This window comes from Onychostruthus taczanowskii, unplaced genomic scaffold (assembly GCF_017590055.1).
Source record: "Onychostruthus taczanowskii isolate IOZ18803 unplaced genomic scaffold, ASM1759005v1 scaffold15, whole genome shotgun sequence".
NCBI lineage: Eukaryota > Metazoa > Chordata > Aves > Passeriformes > Passeridae > Onychostruthus > Onychostruthus taczanowskii.
This window is the reverse complement of record NW_024498685.1, coordinates 14,359,326-14,376,534: the sequence shown is the minus strand read 5'-3', so window position 1 is coordinate 14,376,534 and position 17,209 is coordinate 14,359,326. Positions and strand designations below refer to the sequence as shown.

The window sequence follows — 17,209 nt, the reverse complement described above, 5'->3', positions numbered from 1 at the left end:
ACAGCTTCTTTTAGTGTGAAGCAACAAAGTTACTGAACAGTGCACCATAATATTTCCTATCAATTTAAGGCACTATTGAAAATGAATTCTAAATCCCACTGGAAATGCAGGACAAATGTGGGTTACCAGTACAGTCACAGTCATCAGTTTGGAACAACCAGGGAGTGGCAAAATTACAGTTTACCAGTGTGACCTTTTCTTCAGTACTTCTTTTATTATTTTTTTTAATCCCATCCTGCATTTCACTGTTATTCTATGTTAAAAAGGATGGTCTGATTTAAACACACCATGCCTGTGGTACACTTTAATCAGTACTTTTAGCCTTGACATTTCTCATTTTCAGAATTTAGCACACAGACACCATTGGCGAGATCAGTGGTCTTGAGAGTTGCAAAAGCAGACAAATAGAACATAAAGGCAGGCAAATAGAAACAAGTAAAACAAACCTTTGTAACTCAGATGAGCTAACAACTATCTGTGCTACCCGAATACTGTAGCCTTAATAGGTTTCTTCCAAAGAGCTATGGACTGATACTGTAATCCTCAAGTGCTTCCCTGCAAAGCTCATGGCCTGCCACCAACGTCCTAAGGGAACTCTCAGATATATTCCAGGTCAAACCATTTGTCTTTTCATTTCTACTGAGCAGTAGCTTTAAATCTGAATAAATTATTGTTTCTTTTCTTATGAGGAGAAGAGTTTTCCTACTTAAAATAAGTATCCAGTTTCTCCTACAGAGAGGAAGTTTGAGATAGTCACCCCTGCCTTGGCTGAGGCTGTGGAGATCTGCAGAGCAGACCTGGCCCAATCCCCCTGCTCGAGCAGCCAGGACCATGCCCAGATGAGTTCTGAGATCTCCACAGCCTCCCTAGGCATCCTGCTCTGTGCTCAGCCACCCTCACACACAAAAGCATTTCCTGACATCCACAGGGGTCCTCCAGTGCAGTTTGTGCCCACTGCACCAACCTTGCTGTGGCTGCACTTCCAACATCCTCAGAAATACCCTGTTCATTTTGGTGGGAAGGTGGGCTGTGCAGATTTTTGCCAATTTTGAAGATGTCCTTACAGGAATTTCGCCCTTCTCTTATAAAAGTCTACCCAGAATTTTGAGCTGTCTCACTAGGTTATTAAAACTTGGTAAAGCACAATAGGGTGAATTTCCAGAAGTGTAAGTTGGGAAGTGTGAAGCTCCTGGAGCTTTCTCCATCAGACTGCACTCTGTGGTGCTGGTGCACAGCTGCACACACCTGGACCTGCTTCCCAGAGATGACAGAACAGCAGAATGTCAATTCACACAGTACAGAAATGTCCTCTGCCATGTTAGAAAGTGAATTCTCCTTTGGGAATGATTTTTGTCACTGCTAAGCACACAAACTGAAGTTATCCAAATGTTATCCAGTGATTTCCTTCTGATAACTACATACCACAACAGCAGAGGGAGTGATAATGTCTGCTTTGCTCATTTAGACTGATCACTTCCTTCCTTCTGGAGACACACAGGCTGCATCCTTTCTGAACTACCTCAGTGATGATTTTTACAACACAACCCTCACCAAAAGAGAGGTATTACCAAAACGTTACATTCATCAGGCTGCCAGTATTCTTGAATATGTACAAAGACAAAACTAGACCCTTGCAACCCCCAAACACTGCCTCAGGTAGGCCTGCAGTGTGCCACTGCTGCAGCAAAACCACCTAAAACACCCCACAATTCAGTATCTTGTACTGTAAAAAGCCAGAAAACACTGTTTTGCCATCACGTGAAACACAGCCTTCATAGCAGGAAGCTACACTAGATGATCAGCTAAACCTCTTGTTCTTCCAAACTAGAATGAACAAAGAAGCAATGGAGTTAGCTAAAATCAGTTAAAGAGCAGTTAAATGTTCCAGCGAGGTGCAGCTGAAATATTCCTGCTGGGCTCCTTAGGAAACAGTATGTTTTTATTTCATTAGGGTCTGACTCTACACTACTGGTGCCATCACAAGTTTATCTATTGACTTAAATGCTGTCAGAAACAATTCCTTATCTTCCAAACACTCTCTTGAAATAGGCCACAATATAGCAAAGCCCATACATTAGTTACATACCCTAACATCCCCATGGCTGGAACTGTTACATTCATGAATTTCATCTCCATAAAACATAAGATAAAGGATGAGAAATAAACAAGCTCAAAAAAGATAATGACATTGTCTGCCCATGAGTAATTTCTCCAGTGATGCTCTTTCTCCACGTAGAGTTGCAATAACACAAACTAAAATTATGTATTCCAAACCACTGTCTGAGCTTAAGCATTAGCCCAAAAAAGGAAGGAAAATGGATCAGGATCAATGAGTTATTCTGTCTAGGAGAGCAGCTTCAGTGAATATCCAGTGACTTGGTCCTATGAGAAATAATAATCCCCAAGGCTTTTTACTTAGGGCTTGTTACATATGCATAATGAGCTGTAAGGGCTTAAATACCACTGTGGAGCTCTTGCAGGCTTTTATGAGAATACACTATCACCTATTTTGCAATGCCTTTTTAAAAGCCTTCAGATATTCAAGTCCACTTATTATCTCCCCTTCCAGTGAAATTACCAGTGCCCCAGTCGAAGTGGGGGACTAAGAGAAAAGTTACAGCCCATCTGTAAACAGGCAAGAGCTGTGCAAGCTCTGTGCTCACAACAGAGCTTTGTCCAAGTGCCTCAGTGCTGGGGGGCCTTTCCCTGCACCCTCCAACCTTTCTGAAAATGTATCAGCACCCCATGGCAAGGGCCCAAACACAGAGCACTGACACTGCAATACTAGCAAGGAACAGGGCATTGTTTTGTCTTCTTTAAGATACAGCCAGTTCTGGGCTTCCCCTGGACTGCTGCCTGCCAGGAATTAAGTGCTCAGCCTCAGTTGCAGAGCGGAAACTCAAAGAGCAGTACGTCGATTTAATTTCATAAGCACAGGAAAATTTTATTGTGGGTATCTGTGACGTGAATTACACATCAGATGTAAGTTTTTAAGTCACCAGAATTCAGTTTCTTTTTTTTTTTTACTCTTTATACAGTCTTTCAAGCTTTACTGTTGCACAAACTTGGCACCAGGGCCCCGTTTCAGACTCCGTGCCAAACGTGACTCTCACTTGGAGCGCTCCAAACCCCTTTGGTGTTTGCTGAACGCACACTTGCAGCTCCCATCAGTGCAGCTAACACATTTCAGCACCCCAAACGCCACCAGGCAGAGGTGAGGAGCGGCCTGCACTGCTGGAGCTTCTCCAGGGCAGGTTCTGTGCGTGGGGCTGAGCCCCGAGCACCCCAGCGAGGGCAGATCCGGGTGCCAAGCTGCTGCAGAGGCACAATTCAGAGCATGGATGCAAGCACAATAGAGCAAAGCAAACCTACCATTGTGTTGTGCTGGGAAGTGGGAGTCCTATGGCCACAGTTCTCTTGCGTCAGCAGAGAAACTGGCTGAAATTCCTCAGAGTGAGGCTTGTTGGGAAAACTCACATGCAAGGGAAGGTGAAAGGCTGGGAGCCCGTCACTCTCCTCTTCTCCCACTTTCTGTCTGCTTGTCACCATGGCTACCTCTCCATCTGCTTCCCCATACGGAGAGGCTGGTCGCTTGGAAGACATCCTGGAAGGAACAAAAGAGGAGAAAATAATGAAACCTCCAAATAAATCCTTAATGCCGTCATTGTGTGGTTAGGGGCCATTGTAACAGAAATGCCTTTTTTGTGCTGGCAGAGAGCAGGAAACCATCCAAATACCACTGCAAAGCACACACAATTGGGAACAATGGCCAAGCAGGTAGCAACAGAACAGTGCCTTGTTTGTTGTGAGAATAATACGCTAATATAGCACTCTCTTGTATTCTGGCTTCTTAAACATGAAAATTCACCTAAGACTGCATAATGAAATGCAATTCCTTTTAAAAAATACCCATCTAGTTTTGCATTTGCAAGGGACTCTATGAAGATAGAATGTCTCCCGATAGAAGCTATTGTCAACCTAGCTTTTAAGGAATAATCATCTGCATCTCATTATCGACCACAACTGATAAAAAAAATAATGTACAATAAAATACAATACAATGAAAGAACTTGCTAGCAGGCCAAAACATCTGTGTTTACAAAATTTCACCCATGTGAGCAACTGAGTGTTACAGTCAAGTTGCAAGGATCTTTCCAGGTTTGCAGATCTGGTATAGTAAAAAAAATTAAACATTTAGACATTAATAATCTAAGCTTTTTGACAACATAAAGTCAGGGGCTTTCAATGAAGGTCAAGATTGAATGCAGACCTCCTATCAAATCTTTCCATCTGTGTATCAAATTCTTCCTATCTATAGATAGATAGATCAGAAAAAAAAACCCATTAAAATGGGTTTATATCTATATAGATAGATATAGATATCATTTATATAGATGTAGTTATAGATATAATAGATAGATATAATTTATATCTATAACTACATAAAAAAGGATACACAAGGAAGATATCTAGAGCACACACTGGACAAACCACACAGAAATACTGACTTGAAATTCAGGCCTACATTGTGAAGTTTTTGATTATGTTTGATAGGACTTGTTTATCTTTCAGTTTTGGAAACACTGAAAGAAACCTAAATCATGGGCAAATTCAAGTATCATTCAAGACAAGCACTACTGAAAATCTTACAGAACCCAGAATGCTTCCAGCTTGGTCTCTAAAATAGAGGGGGGTACAGTGAAGTCTTAAAATGCAGACAAATTCTGGGATTAATTACAGCAACCTCATTCATGAAAATCAGGGTATGTCCATCCCTGTGCTAACCAGGGGCATTGCAAGGAGCAGGATGAGGAGAAATCCTCCAGGCACATCCACAAGAAGAAATAAAAAATAGGGAAATGTTTCACTGGGAAAAAAAATAAATAAAGTTATAAACGAGGAAACTGAGGATTATTTGTATGCAAAAGTTAAAAAAGGGGCTGAATTAATAGTGCTCCTCCTCAAAAATCTCACATTTATGATTCTGATTAGCCCATTTTTTATTTTCCACTCCACAGTTAAAGGGCTGCATTTGGAGAGCCCAGCAGCCTCCTGGTCCGTGTTTGGGGCTGCTGGAGGTGGAGCATGTCCACAGGATTTGGGATATTGAGCACGGAATGGCTCTTAGCAGCAGTCAACTGGGTCTGAAAACAAACAGTGACTTTAAACAGCCCTTTGTTAAGACTTACTTTGCTTCTAATGATCTCATTTTGAGCCTTGCCTCCTGAGCCAAGTTAGATTATATTAAAAAAAAAAAAAGGAAAAAACCCAGAAAAACCAACAACAAAAACTCAGACAAAAAAACCCCCTACCAGAACCCCCATGCAGCTGCACGCTGCCTGCTCTGATCAGCACCTACTGCCAGTGCTGAGAACCAATCTGTATTTTCTATTAATGTCTGACTTAGTCCAACAGACTAACACTTCATACATCCTACCTGAATTCTGTCTTCTAGGCTTTCCCACCTACGTGTCTGCAGCAAAGCATATGCACAAAGACAGAGATCACCAGATAGACTCTTACTGGCAGTTTTCTGTAGCCCACTGAATTCAGCATTTTACAGCTATGTTTGATGTGACAGATCTCAAACCCTTCTGCAGAAACCACACAACTCCCTTCTAAAGTTAATGTGAATTATTCATATTTTGCATTGTACTGCACTAAGATTGACATTTGCTACTGAATTTAAGTTTTTTGGTTACTCATTTTAACACTACTTTAATAGAAGCCTCAGCATTGACAAAATCTCCCTGAAAATCAGCACAAAGCAGTTGTCTCAATTTTGGCAAACAAAAAGGGACGGACACAAGATCATTACTCAATTATTCCACAGTAATTTTCTATACTTTAGAACATTTATATTTGATAAAATGACTGAAAATATTGTAAGCCACGCACAAAAGTCTCCACTGCAATTCACTCTGACAATAAATTACAGAGAGAGAGGATGCCTTGCTCTGTATTGATGATTTGGATTATATATTATATACTCAAACTGTGTCAAGAACTCCTACTGCTGTTAACCTAGAATAACACAGATTCTGTCACATTGCTTCACAAGGAAAGTTGGAATATCACGCTGAAATAAAGCTCTTCTGTTAACTTCAGATGCGAATTTAGAGTTTCAGATCTTCTTCCTCTGCTTGTCACTGTTCCCAACAGGGATGAAATAATTTTCTGCAGGGAATTTTATACAAACAGACAAGGAAGATAATAGAGGTGTCCACCTCCACACACTTGCAATAACAGAGATTATTATGCTTTTTGATCTAAAATGAAAACCTACAGGATGGATTGCAGACCAAACTGAAGTGAAAGCAGAAAGGGTAGAAGAAACTTTTCCTTTTGTCTCTAAAACATCCAGTTTAAATTACAAGCCACGTGCCCATCACCACCCTAGAGGACTAACAAATCACTAAAATGGCTAAAGCTGAGGTGTTAATCTGCGTTAGTCTTCCAAAGAAATGGACACACAAACCTGGACAGCTCAGACATCAAATACAATTTGTGTTCAGGCAGCTGTCCATAGCCAGCCTGAGTCAGACAAAAATCCATTTGGTGTTAATCTGCGTTAGTCTTCCAAAGAAATGGACACACAAACCTGGACAGCTCAGACATCAAAAACAATTTGTGTTCAGGCAGCTCTGTCCAAAGCCAGCCTGAGTCAGACAAAAAATCATTCCACCAAAATGTCTTACTCCTTATGAGCATCTAGGAAATTTCCACAAGGAAATGGAAGATTTAAATAAATTAATTAATAGATCCATATCTACTTTTGGAAATGTCTTCCTAAAGGATAATAACTACCAAAGGATCAAACCTCTGAGAGGTTCCCAAGGAGAAAACGTGAAACAAGAAAAAGTCATCTGCAAATATCTTTCATCATTTCTACAGCTTGACTGGTCCACTTCCCAAATTTTATATGCCCCCACATCACTCATCCCCTAATACTCTTCTTTTCATAAATCTTGTTTATCCTACTGAGCTAATGCCAGGTCTTAACAGATTCCACATCTAAGATGCAAGCAGAGTTCCCACCACAAACAATAAGGAAAGGGAAACAGCTAATTTGTGAGCAGCAACATTATCTGAAACTGAGCTCCTTTAAACAGATCCAGGTCTGATGAAGCACTGGAGTGATCCCATCCTAACAAAGGACTGCAAACATCCTGGATCTGCCCTCAGTGACAACACAACAGTTCACAGCTCACGTGACTTCCAGATCTTTTCCCCAAATTTAAACTCGGAACGGTTTTCAGTTACATCACTCTGAAAGAAGATTTACAATGGAACAGGAAGCATCAATTTATGGATAGGATTTAAAAAAAACAAACCCCAAAACCCTAAGATATAACTCAGAAACGTAGAGAAGTACAAAAGCAATACAGCACACCAGATTCCAAATGTAAAAGGTGTCACTGCAGATGAAATCTGCTGCAACTTCATTGTTTCAAGAAGAATTGCATTTGAAATGTCATTAATCACTTCTACTGAATAAAAACAGGTAGGTGGCAATTTTTGAGAGAACCTAAATCTGCAAAGTTCTCAAGCACTGGGACACAGGTTGTACCCAGGCCATTCCACAGACACATTGGAATTATGAAATGCATCTCTGTATTTGATTTTATCAGTGGTTGGGATGGAACTGAAGATTCAATTCTGGTAATGAATTCAAATTTGATACTGTTCCCTGTAAAGAGACCTGTTTTCAGAAGGGCTTTGTAATATGCAGAAACTGCAGTTAAAAAACCCAACATGCTTTCTGTTCAATTTTCATTAAATAAATGCTTTTCCTGGTAGGAAGAATGTTTTTTCAGCAAAGTCAAAACCTCATTGTTCTAACTCAGTCTTATCCAACAAATATTTTATGTGATTCATATTACAACAGTTTCTCCAAATATTTCTTCGTGCCCTTCAATTTGTAACAGACTTTACAGCCTCAAACTGATACCCTGTGTCTATTGATCTCAGAGTTTTTGCAGGGACTTCAGCATGGCTGGATTTTCCCACTGGAGCAAGTAAGAGCTACACTACATCCACATGAATTGTTTCCTACACTTATTGGTTCCACCCAAATAATTTCACGCTGCTAAATACGACTATTTTTCTTGTTTGCTTTTTCCCTTGAATTCACAAAAGTGATATTTCCATAGCTGCATTTTTTTTATTATTACTATTTTTAACAGAACCTCACTTAAGTGTCCCCCACTCCATCTCCATTTGTTCATTGGTTTCGGTTCATTTCATCCATGATTGTACTCCCAAAATAAATCTGAAGTGGTATTCAGAACTCAAGGAGATAGTGCCCTCTAGCACACAACCTGCATCCTTTCCAATTCGATTGTTCGTGCCATAAAATTTAATAAATTTTATGTCATAAAACTCTAATCTTGTTACATTAAGCAAAATACCTCAGAAACATTTCAGATACCTACAAGAGCTTTGGAGAAAGGGCTTATCCATGTCTTCAAAAGTGTCAAACACAGATGTGTCAGGAGAAAAAGATATGAGGCCATAAATCTTGACTTGTTGGGAGTTAATTAAGGGATTCATCAATCATTACACAGCTCACCCCATACACACACAGGCAAAATCCCATCACAGCAATCACACAACCCACAGCAATCTACAGGTTAAAAACTCCCCTCTGTTCTGACTATTTAGACATGACTTTCTATAATCTAGCATTAAGACCTGTAATTATAAACCAGCATTAAAACAGGCCTGCAAAGTTATGGATAATTACAGCTGGTAGACTTTTTTAAAGAAATAAAAAGCTCTTCCGTTCAAACACGGGCTTTGCCTCTCTGACAGCTCCAAGTCCACAGGATGTGGAAAGATGATTTAAACTGTATGTCAAAGCTCTGACTGTGCAGGAGTCTCTTCTCCCCCTTACCAAGAGAGGCATTGTTGTTTTCTCACCATAACCAAGCGTGACAGCGCCCAACTGCAGCGGCACAGCCAGCTCCGGACCAGCAGGGAAACATGCACCTCCCGAGCTCCTCTGGCAGCCCCAAACCCGGCTTTTCTCCTGGCCAGAGTTTAACTCAACCAGCCCTGAGTGTCAGGGGGGGAGCAGAGGGTGAGGAGCAGACCAGCAGCACCAGGATCTGCTCCCGAACACGGCCTGGCTCCAAACCAAACACCGAGCGCTAAAGCAGCCCGAGAACTTCACTGCGATTCAATCCGACTCTCTGCAGGGATATTTACCTCTAATTACAGCACTTGTTGGAAAGCTGCAGACTGCCTTTCCGCAGGAAATAATTATCATTACAGACAGCAGCACTGCTACATGTATCTAATGTGTAAGCACACACACATATAGATGCATAAACACAAGCTTATACAAAATGTCAGCAATGCATCTGCCTCATCCCTGACCACATTTAATGCTAATAAAACAGTTTTTCTTCCCAGGTTCACTGAAACTATCATCTCTCCTTGCACACAGCCCTGGCAAGAGGTTCCAGTTAACACTAACAACGGCTTCCATTCTGCTTTGGCCCCAAAGTAATTCATTATTTATGTACACTGAATAACTAGTACCTCTAAAAAAACCAACTCTATTCATTTTGACAAGATTACTTGTGTAATAAGGTATTACTCAACATGAGTAAGGGTGGCAGACTCCCACACACTGTCCCACTGGGAACTGCAAGCCTGACTTGTTTCTACACATACCACTAAAAACAGACTTCATTTGGCAATATCTTTGAGTCATTTACAGCCTGGTTTGGAATTCTTCACTCAAGTAATTCTACAATTAAAAAAAAAAAAGGAAAAAGTCTCTAATCTGCTAATCAGTAAAAACGGTGTGTGAAACGTGCTCTCATCTGTCACTCACACTGAGGTGGGATAATCTGTTAATTATTACTTTCTAAGATCACACCAATCAGTTATCTTTTAAAACACACTATGCCACGAATAACTTGTGCTATTCAAAGGCGGTTTTGGTGAACAAGTCAACTTTGTTAACACACACCAAGCTCACTACAGCACCACCTGAGTAACATTTCTGTGCAGCTGCCTATTATTAGAGCTGCCACAAGTCATCCCCTGCTTAGGGGCACCCCATAATTTCCATTTCACCCGGCCCACCTTCTCCCTTTGGCTTTGCAGATTTCCTCTCTGTATGGGGTAACGTGAACAATTTTGGACAGTCCTCCAGTTTAGAGGACTCTGAGTATAAAACGGGAAGGAAATATGTAATTCCCAATCCATTTTAAATTTTACTGTAATATCAGCAGCCCGGCTCATAAACCTGATATTCCACTTACTGCAAAACTGTTTTTTGAGAGAAGGTACTGCTCCAAGTTCCAGTGGTAAATAAATGGTTTCAATTTGACAAGATTTGAAACTGTCAAATAATAAAGTTGTTATAAGTGTCCCTCAAGAAAATGTTAACAAAACCCTTTTTTTAATTAAAAAAAATGAAAAAAAAAAATCAAAAAACACTTTCTAAAAATTCTATGCCATCAACTGAAATTTTATCATCTCCATTTTCTTGCACTTGCAAGGAATTTATGCACAAAAAAAACACTGAAAATCAAGTCTAGTAAAAATCCATTGCCAGAAAAAGTTCATGCTGAACATTCCCACCATGTGCTACACAAAGCTTTTCAGGGACTTGGTGAAGCAGGTAACTGGGAAAGACTGTGCACGAGCAAGTTTCAGTGAAATACTGTGGCCTGGAAAAAGCAGCCCTCAACCAAAACAGAATTTGGAAGGCAATGAACTCACTCCTATCTACTATAATTACTGTAAGGAGTATTACCTAATTGTTCCACAGATCTCACAGAGACTTGACATCTCACTGGTGTGTGCTAAGCAGGAACATTCAGCAGCTCACCCAGAGACACATCCAAAATCAGATCAGCAGGAGAACCTGGGTTCTCCTCATTTTTCTTTGGCACCTGCCACCTTCAGCACCCCCTTGTTTTTCACTCATCTGTCCACGAGCCAAAAGAGCCAAAATTCCAGAAAGACCTTCACAAACCAGGAACCGCAGGACGAGGTTTTCTGAAAAGCGAGTTTCTGAGAGCCCAGGCTCCAAAGCCTGTGAGTTTGGAGCAGCTCTCCAGAGCAGGAGAGGCACATGGTGGTGGTGGTGGTGGTGGTGGTGGCACGGCCACGGCACCGAGCGCGCAACGCGGTGCCGCCGCGTCAGGGACGATAAGCATCGACCGGCACAAACTCTGGAACAGCAGGATGCAGCCATTGTTGATGTTTCAAGCAAACTGAGCCTGATCACTGGCTTCTTTCATGCAAAAGACTCTGCTTGGATGATTTTGAATTAAATCCACAAGCTCATTTATTTTCCAGTGCATCCTCAAATTAACTCTGGCTCCCTTTCCTTCCAGCCCCCAACCTTTCAGAAATGTGCCCTGACTCTTCAGCTCCTCATGCATCTTGCTTTTTTATTATTTATTTATTATACTTTTTATTATTACGTAAAATTTGTCATCGTGCCACCACAAAAATAGCAGAGTATTGCTTTTATTTTCATGTAAAGTTTTAGGAAGTGCTCGCTGCAGAAAGCACTGCCTCAATCACTGTGACATGAGGTAATCACCACTCCTCTGCCTGCTGAACTACAAAGAGGATCTAGTGAAATAATTAGAAATTCCAAGCCTTGAGATTTCACTGTGCAAACTAATACCTGAAAACGACAGGGAAGTGTCAGTCCTGCTGCAGACCCCGAGTGGGAGAGCACCAGGAGCCCACACATCACACACACACGTGCACACCTAATTCCCACTGAGAGAAACGAAGGCAAGGACTTGAAACAGCTCTAAAATTAGGATAATTATAACCGACTTATTACAAAGAAACTTGAGGAAGATGGGCTCATTTTGGAAAAACATTGTAAATATTTTTTAAATATTAAAACTTCTGCATTCTCGGTCATTCGCAGTATTTGTCTAACCAAGCCAACACAAATTTTTCTTTAAATATTGTTAAATTATTAATTACTTTCAGCAGAATCAACATTGATAAGAAGAATTCTCCCCAAAAAGATGCCCAGATTTCAGTGTGAGGAGCCATCATTGTGACTGAGACCTTGGTAGGATATGACAGAGCTTTTCCCACTCCTCCACCACGCCGCTGTCTGATGTGAGTGCCAAACAGCCACTGAGCTTCAATCCCCATCTCCTTTCCCCTCTATTTAAATTTTAAACTCAACAAATGGTATTTTAACTGCTTTCTAAGCACCACTTCCTCTGCAGAGTTTGTGTGTAATCACAAACAAACCAATAACACAGAAATTTTTAGAAGTTTCTTTTTTTCCCCACTTCACTCTCAGTTTCCCTACTGTTAAGTTCAGAATAATAACTTTATCCAGCATGTATGTTTCCTTCCAGTAAATTCACATATAATTACACTCATAAAACGATTTTCAAGGTGTCCACTGGTGTTCACACATCTGAATTTGCACTATCATTCTACCTTATCATCTAACTCCTGCTCCAACCACCACTGGCATCCACATTTGCACCTTTGCAAAAAAAAAAAAAAAAGAAAAAAAAAAAAGAAAAAAAGGCTAAAACCCACAAGCACAGAAGAACACACTCATCCACAGGTGGTTTGCCCCTTTGAAAAAAAAAAAAAAAAAAAAAAAAAAAAAAGGGCTAAAACCCACAAGCACACAGGAACACACTCATCCACAGGTGGCCTCGATGTTTCCTGGCTAAACTGATTATGCCAGTGAAGCAGATAACCACTGACAGCACAAACTTGCATCAAATATTGGGCTTGAATGAAGTTTAGTGGGAGCAGAACTAAGGCCTGAGTGTACCTTTAAGAACTACAGACAAAGTGGAATCAGTTTTGCATCTGTGTGTGTGGTGAGGGGGGGATGAAAAAAAAAAATAAACTTAAGCAGAGCAATGTCTCTAATGGATGCAAACCTTTTCATTCCAACAGGTTAATTCCAGCTGCCCAGAATTTTTATTATTCTTTTTTGTTCACATCCATGCACACGTTCCTCCCTTTCTGGAGGGTTTGCACATGACAGGTGCATTCTTGGCCCAGGAACAAATAATCCTGGAGACCCCAAGAAAGAAAAATCCAACTGAACTTGAAGATAAAATCACAGGGAATAAATACATCATTGCCTTTCCATTATGCTAAAAAAACACCACCAAAAAACCCAAAAATTTGAACATTTATAACGTACAAGCAATTTGAGGTAGGATTTTCAAAGCTGAAAAGAGATTGTTCCAAAGCCCAGATGTTGCCTTTCAGAAACTAGTGAAAATTGCTGCCTCGGAAAATTACTCTGAAATACCAATAGAGTAAAACAAAAATTGTTTAAATAAAAATAATTCTACTCAGACGTTCTGCTATTCCAAGAGAGAAAATGAACTTTTTTTCAAGTGTTCAGGCGGTTTTGCATTCCTGTCTCCTGCTTCAGATGGTCCACAGTCATGGATCACCTCTGGCCCAACAAATGAGGGACAGAACAGGAAAAAATTATGGCATGAAGTGAGGGCTCCTGCCTCACTGACTGTGCTGAGAAGTCTGCTTCAGCTATCTCATGGCTGTTGTACTCCTTGTCCAGCTTTTATTCAGGAAAACATCAGAATTAAAACCTGCATTAAAAGCAGGGGTGGTGCACTCACACATCTGTTCACTCACAGCTGGGCTGTGCCAGCCCCTCTCACAGCTGTAATTTGCTGATTTCTGAGCACCCAGCTCCATTCCCAGCACCACTGGACACTTCCCAGAACCTGCCTGCACATGCTGGACATGGACTGACCTCAGCTGCCTGAAAGCTGGCTTTTTCTTTGCTCTGTTTGATTCTAAGAGATACCTGTAAAACCGCAAGAGAAAAGAACAGTCATAACCAGCTGATAATTACCCAGCTTAACAAACTAACTCCAGACACTGCTGGAGCTGCTAGGTAAGGAAAACACAGCTCTGTGTCATGTAACACACATTTATCCCTGCACAAACAAATGCACAGTGGCAGGCAAGGGAAAAACAAATAGGAAGAGGGGAGACCCCTCTGAACAGACAAAACTAAGAACCATAAAGGGCCTCCAATATTCCTTTGGAAAGGCTGCAGTGGCAGGCACAGCAGCACCACTGTGAGAAGTTGTCTCCTTAAAAAAGCTCTGGAAGCTGTGGAGTGGGGGAGAGAGGAGAAAAAGCCTGAAAGGAGCATCCTTCCCTCCAGGAAACTCGGAGGATGCCGCTCCCCTCTGGAGGTCTTCTCCCAAATCTGCCCTAACCCAGGACAGCTGGCTAACATGCTGACCACTGCCTGAGCTTGCAAGGATAAAGAAGCCTTAATGGAGAGAAGTAATCATCCATTGTGTTTGTTTATTTTACCTCCTCCACCACACACTGGAACCTTTTTTGTTTTTTCCATTACCAAAACCGTCCCCCACTGAGAGGCCTTTGTGATCTAAAAGGGGCAGAGCCCCTCTTCCTTAACACTGGCAAATTTATGTAGGAAGATTCATTCAAACACATCTTCAAATAAACATTTGACTCTTCCCCTCCATCACACTCTCCACACGCTGCCTTCAAACAGACTTAAAAATCCCCATTAAAATGCCCTTTCCTGCCCTGCTTTTACTGAGATGTATCAGAACAATCTAGCAGGCACACATTGCCACCAAAGCCCAGCTTCAGATGACAGCAACAGGCCCTGAAAAGAATAAACATTACAGTGAAGGAAACCTGGCTGTTATTGCCATAAGCAGTGCTATTACAGTTTTCTTGGGAAGACTTCTTCCACCAAAAACCCTCTCCCTGCTGGGGATACAATCAATTATACTGTAAGTGAATCTGAATCCAGATGTTCAGATCTAAAACCTAAGTCAGAAGGCTCATGAGAAGTGACCACTGTATGGAAATGAGGCATTCCAAAGGCCCTCAAGAGAAGGAGGATTCTGGATTCCTTCAGGCAGAAGGTGCTGAGCATCTCAGAAAATTAACTTATTTCTTAACCAAAAAGGAACAACAAACTTCCTGACTTCCCACTTTTTTTTTTTCTTCTACATTCCCCACACATACATCAATTTTTGTTCTTCCTACATGAGCTACGTGGATTTGGCAGTGAGAACGCTTCAGGTGTGTAAAAATGCAGACCATTTTTACATACATGAATTGTATGTAAAAAGGGCAACAGAAAGCCTTCTGGTCTATCTGAAGGCAACACCAGAAAGCAAACTTCTCTACTGGAAGATGCCTATAGTCACTCTGTGGCAAAGCAACTGATCAGGGATAATTAATTACAGTCACTGTAAACTGGGGCATGGAGAAAATTCCTGGATTCTTCAGCACCACATGTTAACAAACACCTGGTTTCACAGGCTAGTGATAATTTACATTTTCAAGGTGAACAGCCACAACTGGCTATAAAACACAACAGGAAAGGTCCACTATCCTGTTTGTTAGTTGAAAAAGGCAGTAAACAGCTTTTGATTTGGGTAAGTGGTCACCTGGCAAGTTCTAGAGCTGCTGAATGAAACCTAGGAGAAAGCACTGACTGCAGTACATCAGAGAAATTTATTTCTGGAGTGTAGCAGTGGCCTTTGGCATTGCTGATTGCCACAGAAGCACAAACACTGGAACTCTGAGCAGACTGACTGCTCCTCAATGCCTCCTCTGCCTCAGGGTGGACCATGAAACCAGGACTCAGCATCAAGAATTCAAAAGACAGCAATGTCCCGTGTGATCCCCCATAATTTATTGAACCTTCCTGCATCCCAGATTTTCTATTTTTACATAAGAGACAAGAATGTTTAACTGCCTTTATAAAATGCCCTGCAAACTCAGATTTTCCCTTTTTTAAAGGAAACATTCTATTGGTGATTGCTGCTTGCATTGCTTTCTTTTATCATTGATTTACCCTGTGGGTTTGTGTGCTCTGACACTTCAGTGATGACAAAAATTAAGTTCTCTCATCAGCTACTGCATTTTGAAGCTGCAGAACAAAGTTTCACAGAATCACAGAATATTCTGAGTGGGAAGGGACCCACAAGGTTCACCGAGTCCAACTCTCAAGGAAGTTCCTACGTGGAGTCCTGCCAATAGACTGTAATAATGTTTTGTTTTAATCCAATGACTATATTTACATTAAAATCTATTCAACCCTCTTTTCTGGGCAGTGATAATTGAAACAAAACAACCCAACAACAACAAAACAAATGAACAAAAAAAACCCCACAAATCAAAAAACCTCCCGAACAAACAAAAAAACCCCAGCCCCCAAAAAACCCAACCAACCAAAAAAATAAACAAACAAACAAAAAAAAACCCCTCTAAACAAGCAAAAACCCCTAAACCCAGCACTCAACAGGAGAATGTCACTGCATCCTTTCACTCGTGCCCAGTTTCACTGGCTGGCATTTCCAGCAGTCTGGAAACCCCTCCCTTGTAAAAGACTTGCAAAGATTTTTACCTTTCTCCTCTCTCCTCCCTCATCCTCCACCTCCATGCCTGCTTTACAGGGATGATCAGCAAGTGCAGCTGTTACAAGCTGCTGACCTCACTCCACCTCCTTGCCACCCCACACGACAGGAATAGGAAGCACAAGCCAGATTTTAAAAGACATTAGAGTGCCAAAAACCTTAGCTTGCCCTGATGCTAAGAGAATTTCACATATGCTTCAGATATTAAGATCCCTGATGACTTCTGAAATCTGACTGGGAGCCCTTCTCTGTCTCCAAGCACCTTCACAGATCTGTAAACCTCATCTTCCTCCTCTCCTTTCTTGTACTCAATTTATTAGCAAACATTCCATACTTGCACTACCCTTTTCATCATCCTTAAAAGCACTTACAAATACTAATTACTCTTCACATATCCCTTCCCCTGTGAAGTAAATAGGGATTATTATCCCCTCTGAAGTAAATACAGATTACTAACTCCTTTTTCCAGTCTGAGGATATACACAAGGGGCCTTAAGTGGTCTGCACACCCCAAAGTGAAGAGGAACTACTGAAGCACAGACACTGAAGTTCTCCATCCCGTGCTCAGGCTGTGACAATCTAAATCTCACCCATCTATTTGCAAATGATACTCTCAGCCCAATTGTTCCTCTCTGCTGGCTGATGATCAAATATTTAATGCAGGCCATAAAATGAAAATATGAACTCTGCAGCAGTGCCTCTTATTTGTCATGCCCCATTACTTAGACAGGGTGGTAACGCGTCCACGTGACAGTTTTCAATTTTATTCTAGTCTCTATTTGCTC

General features: G+C 41.2%; 1 protein-coding gene across 1 annotated transcript in view; it reads right to left on the bottom strand.

Moving 5' to 3' along the window:
- The window catches only part of SOX5 (SRY-box transcription factor 5), a 282,734-nt gene that overhangs the window by 242,499 nt on the left and 23,026 nt on the right, over positions 1-17,209 (bottom strand). The window contains exon 2 of the mRNA XM_041398803.1: positions 3,373-3,604. Within this exon, the coding sequence (XP_041254737.1) occupies positions 3,373-3,604 (232 nt within the window). The remainder of the gene's footprint in view (positions 1-3,372; positions 3,605-17,209) is intronic.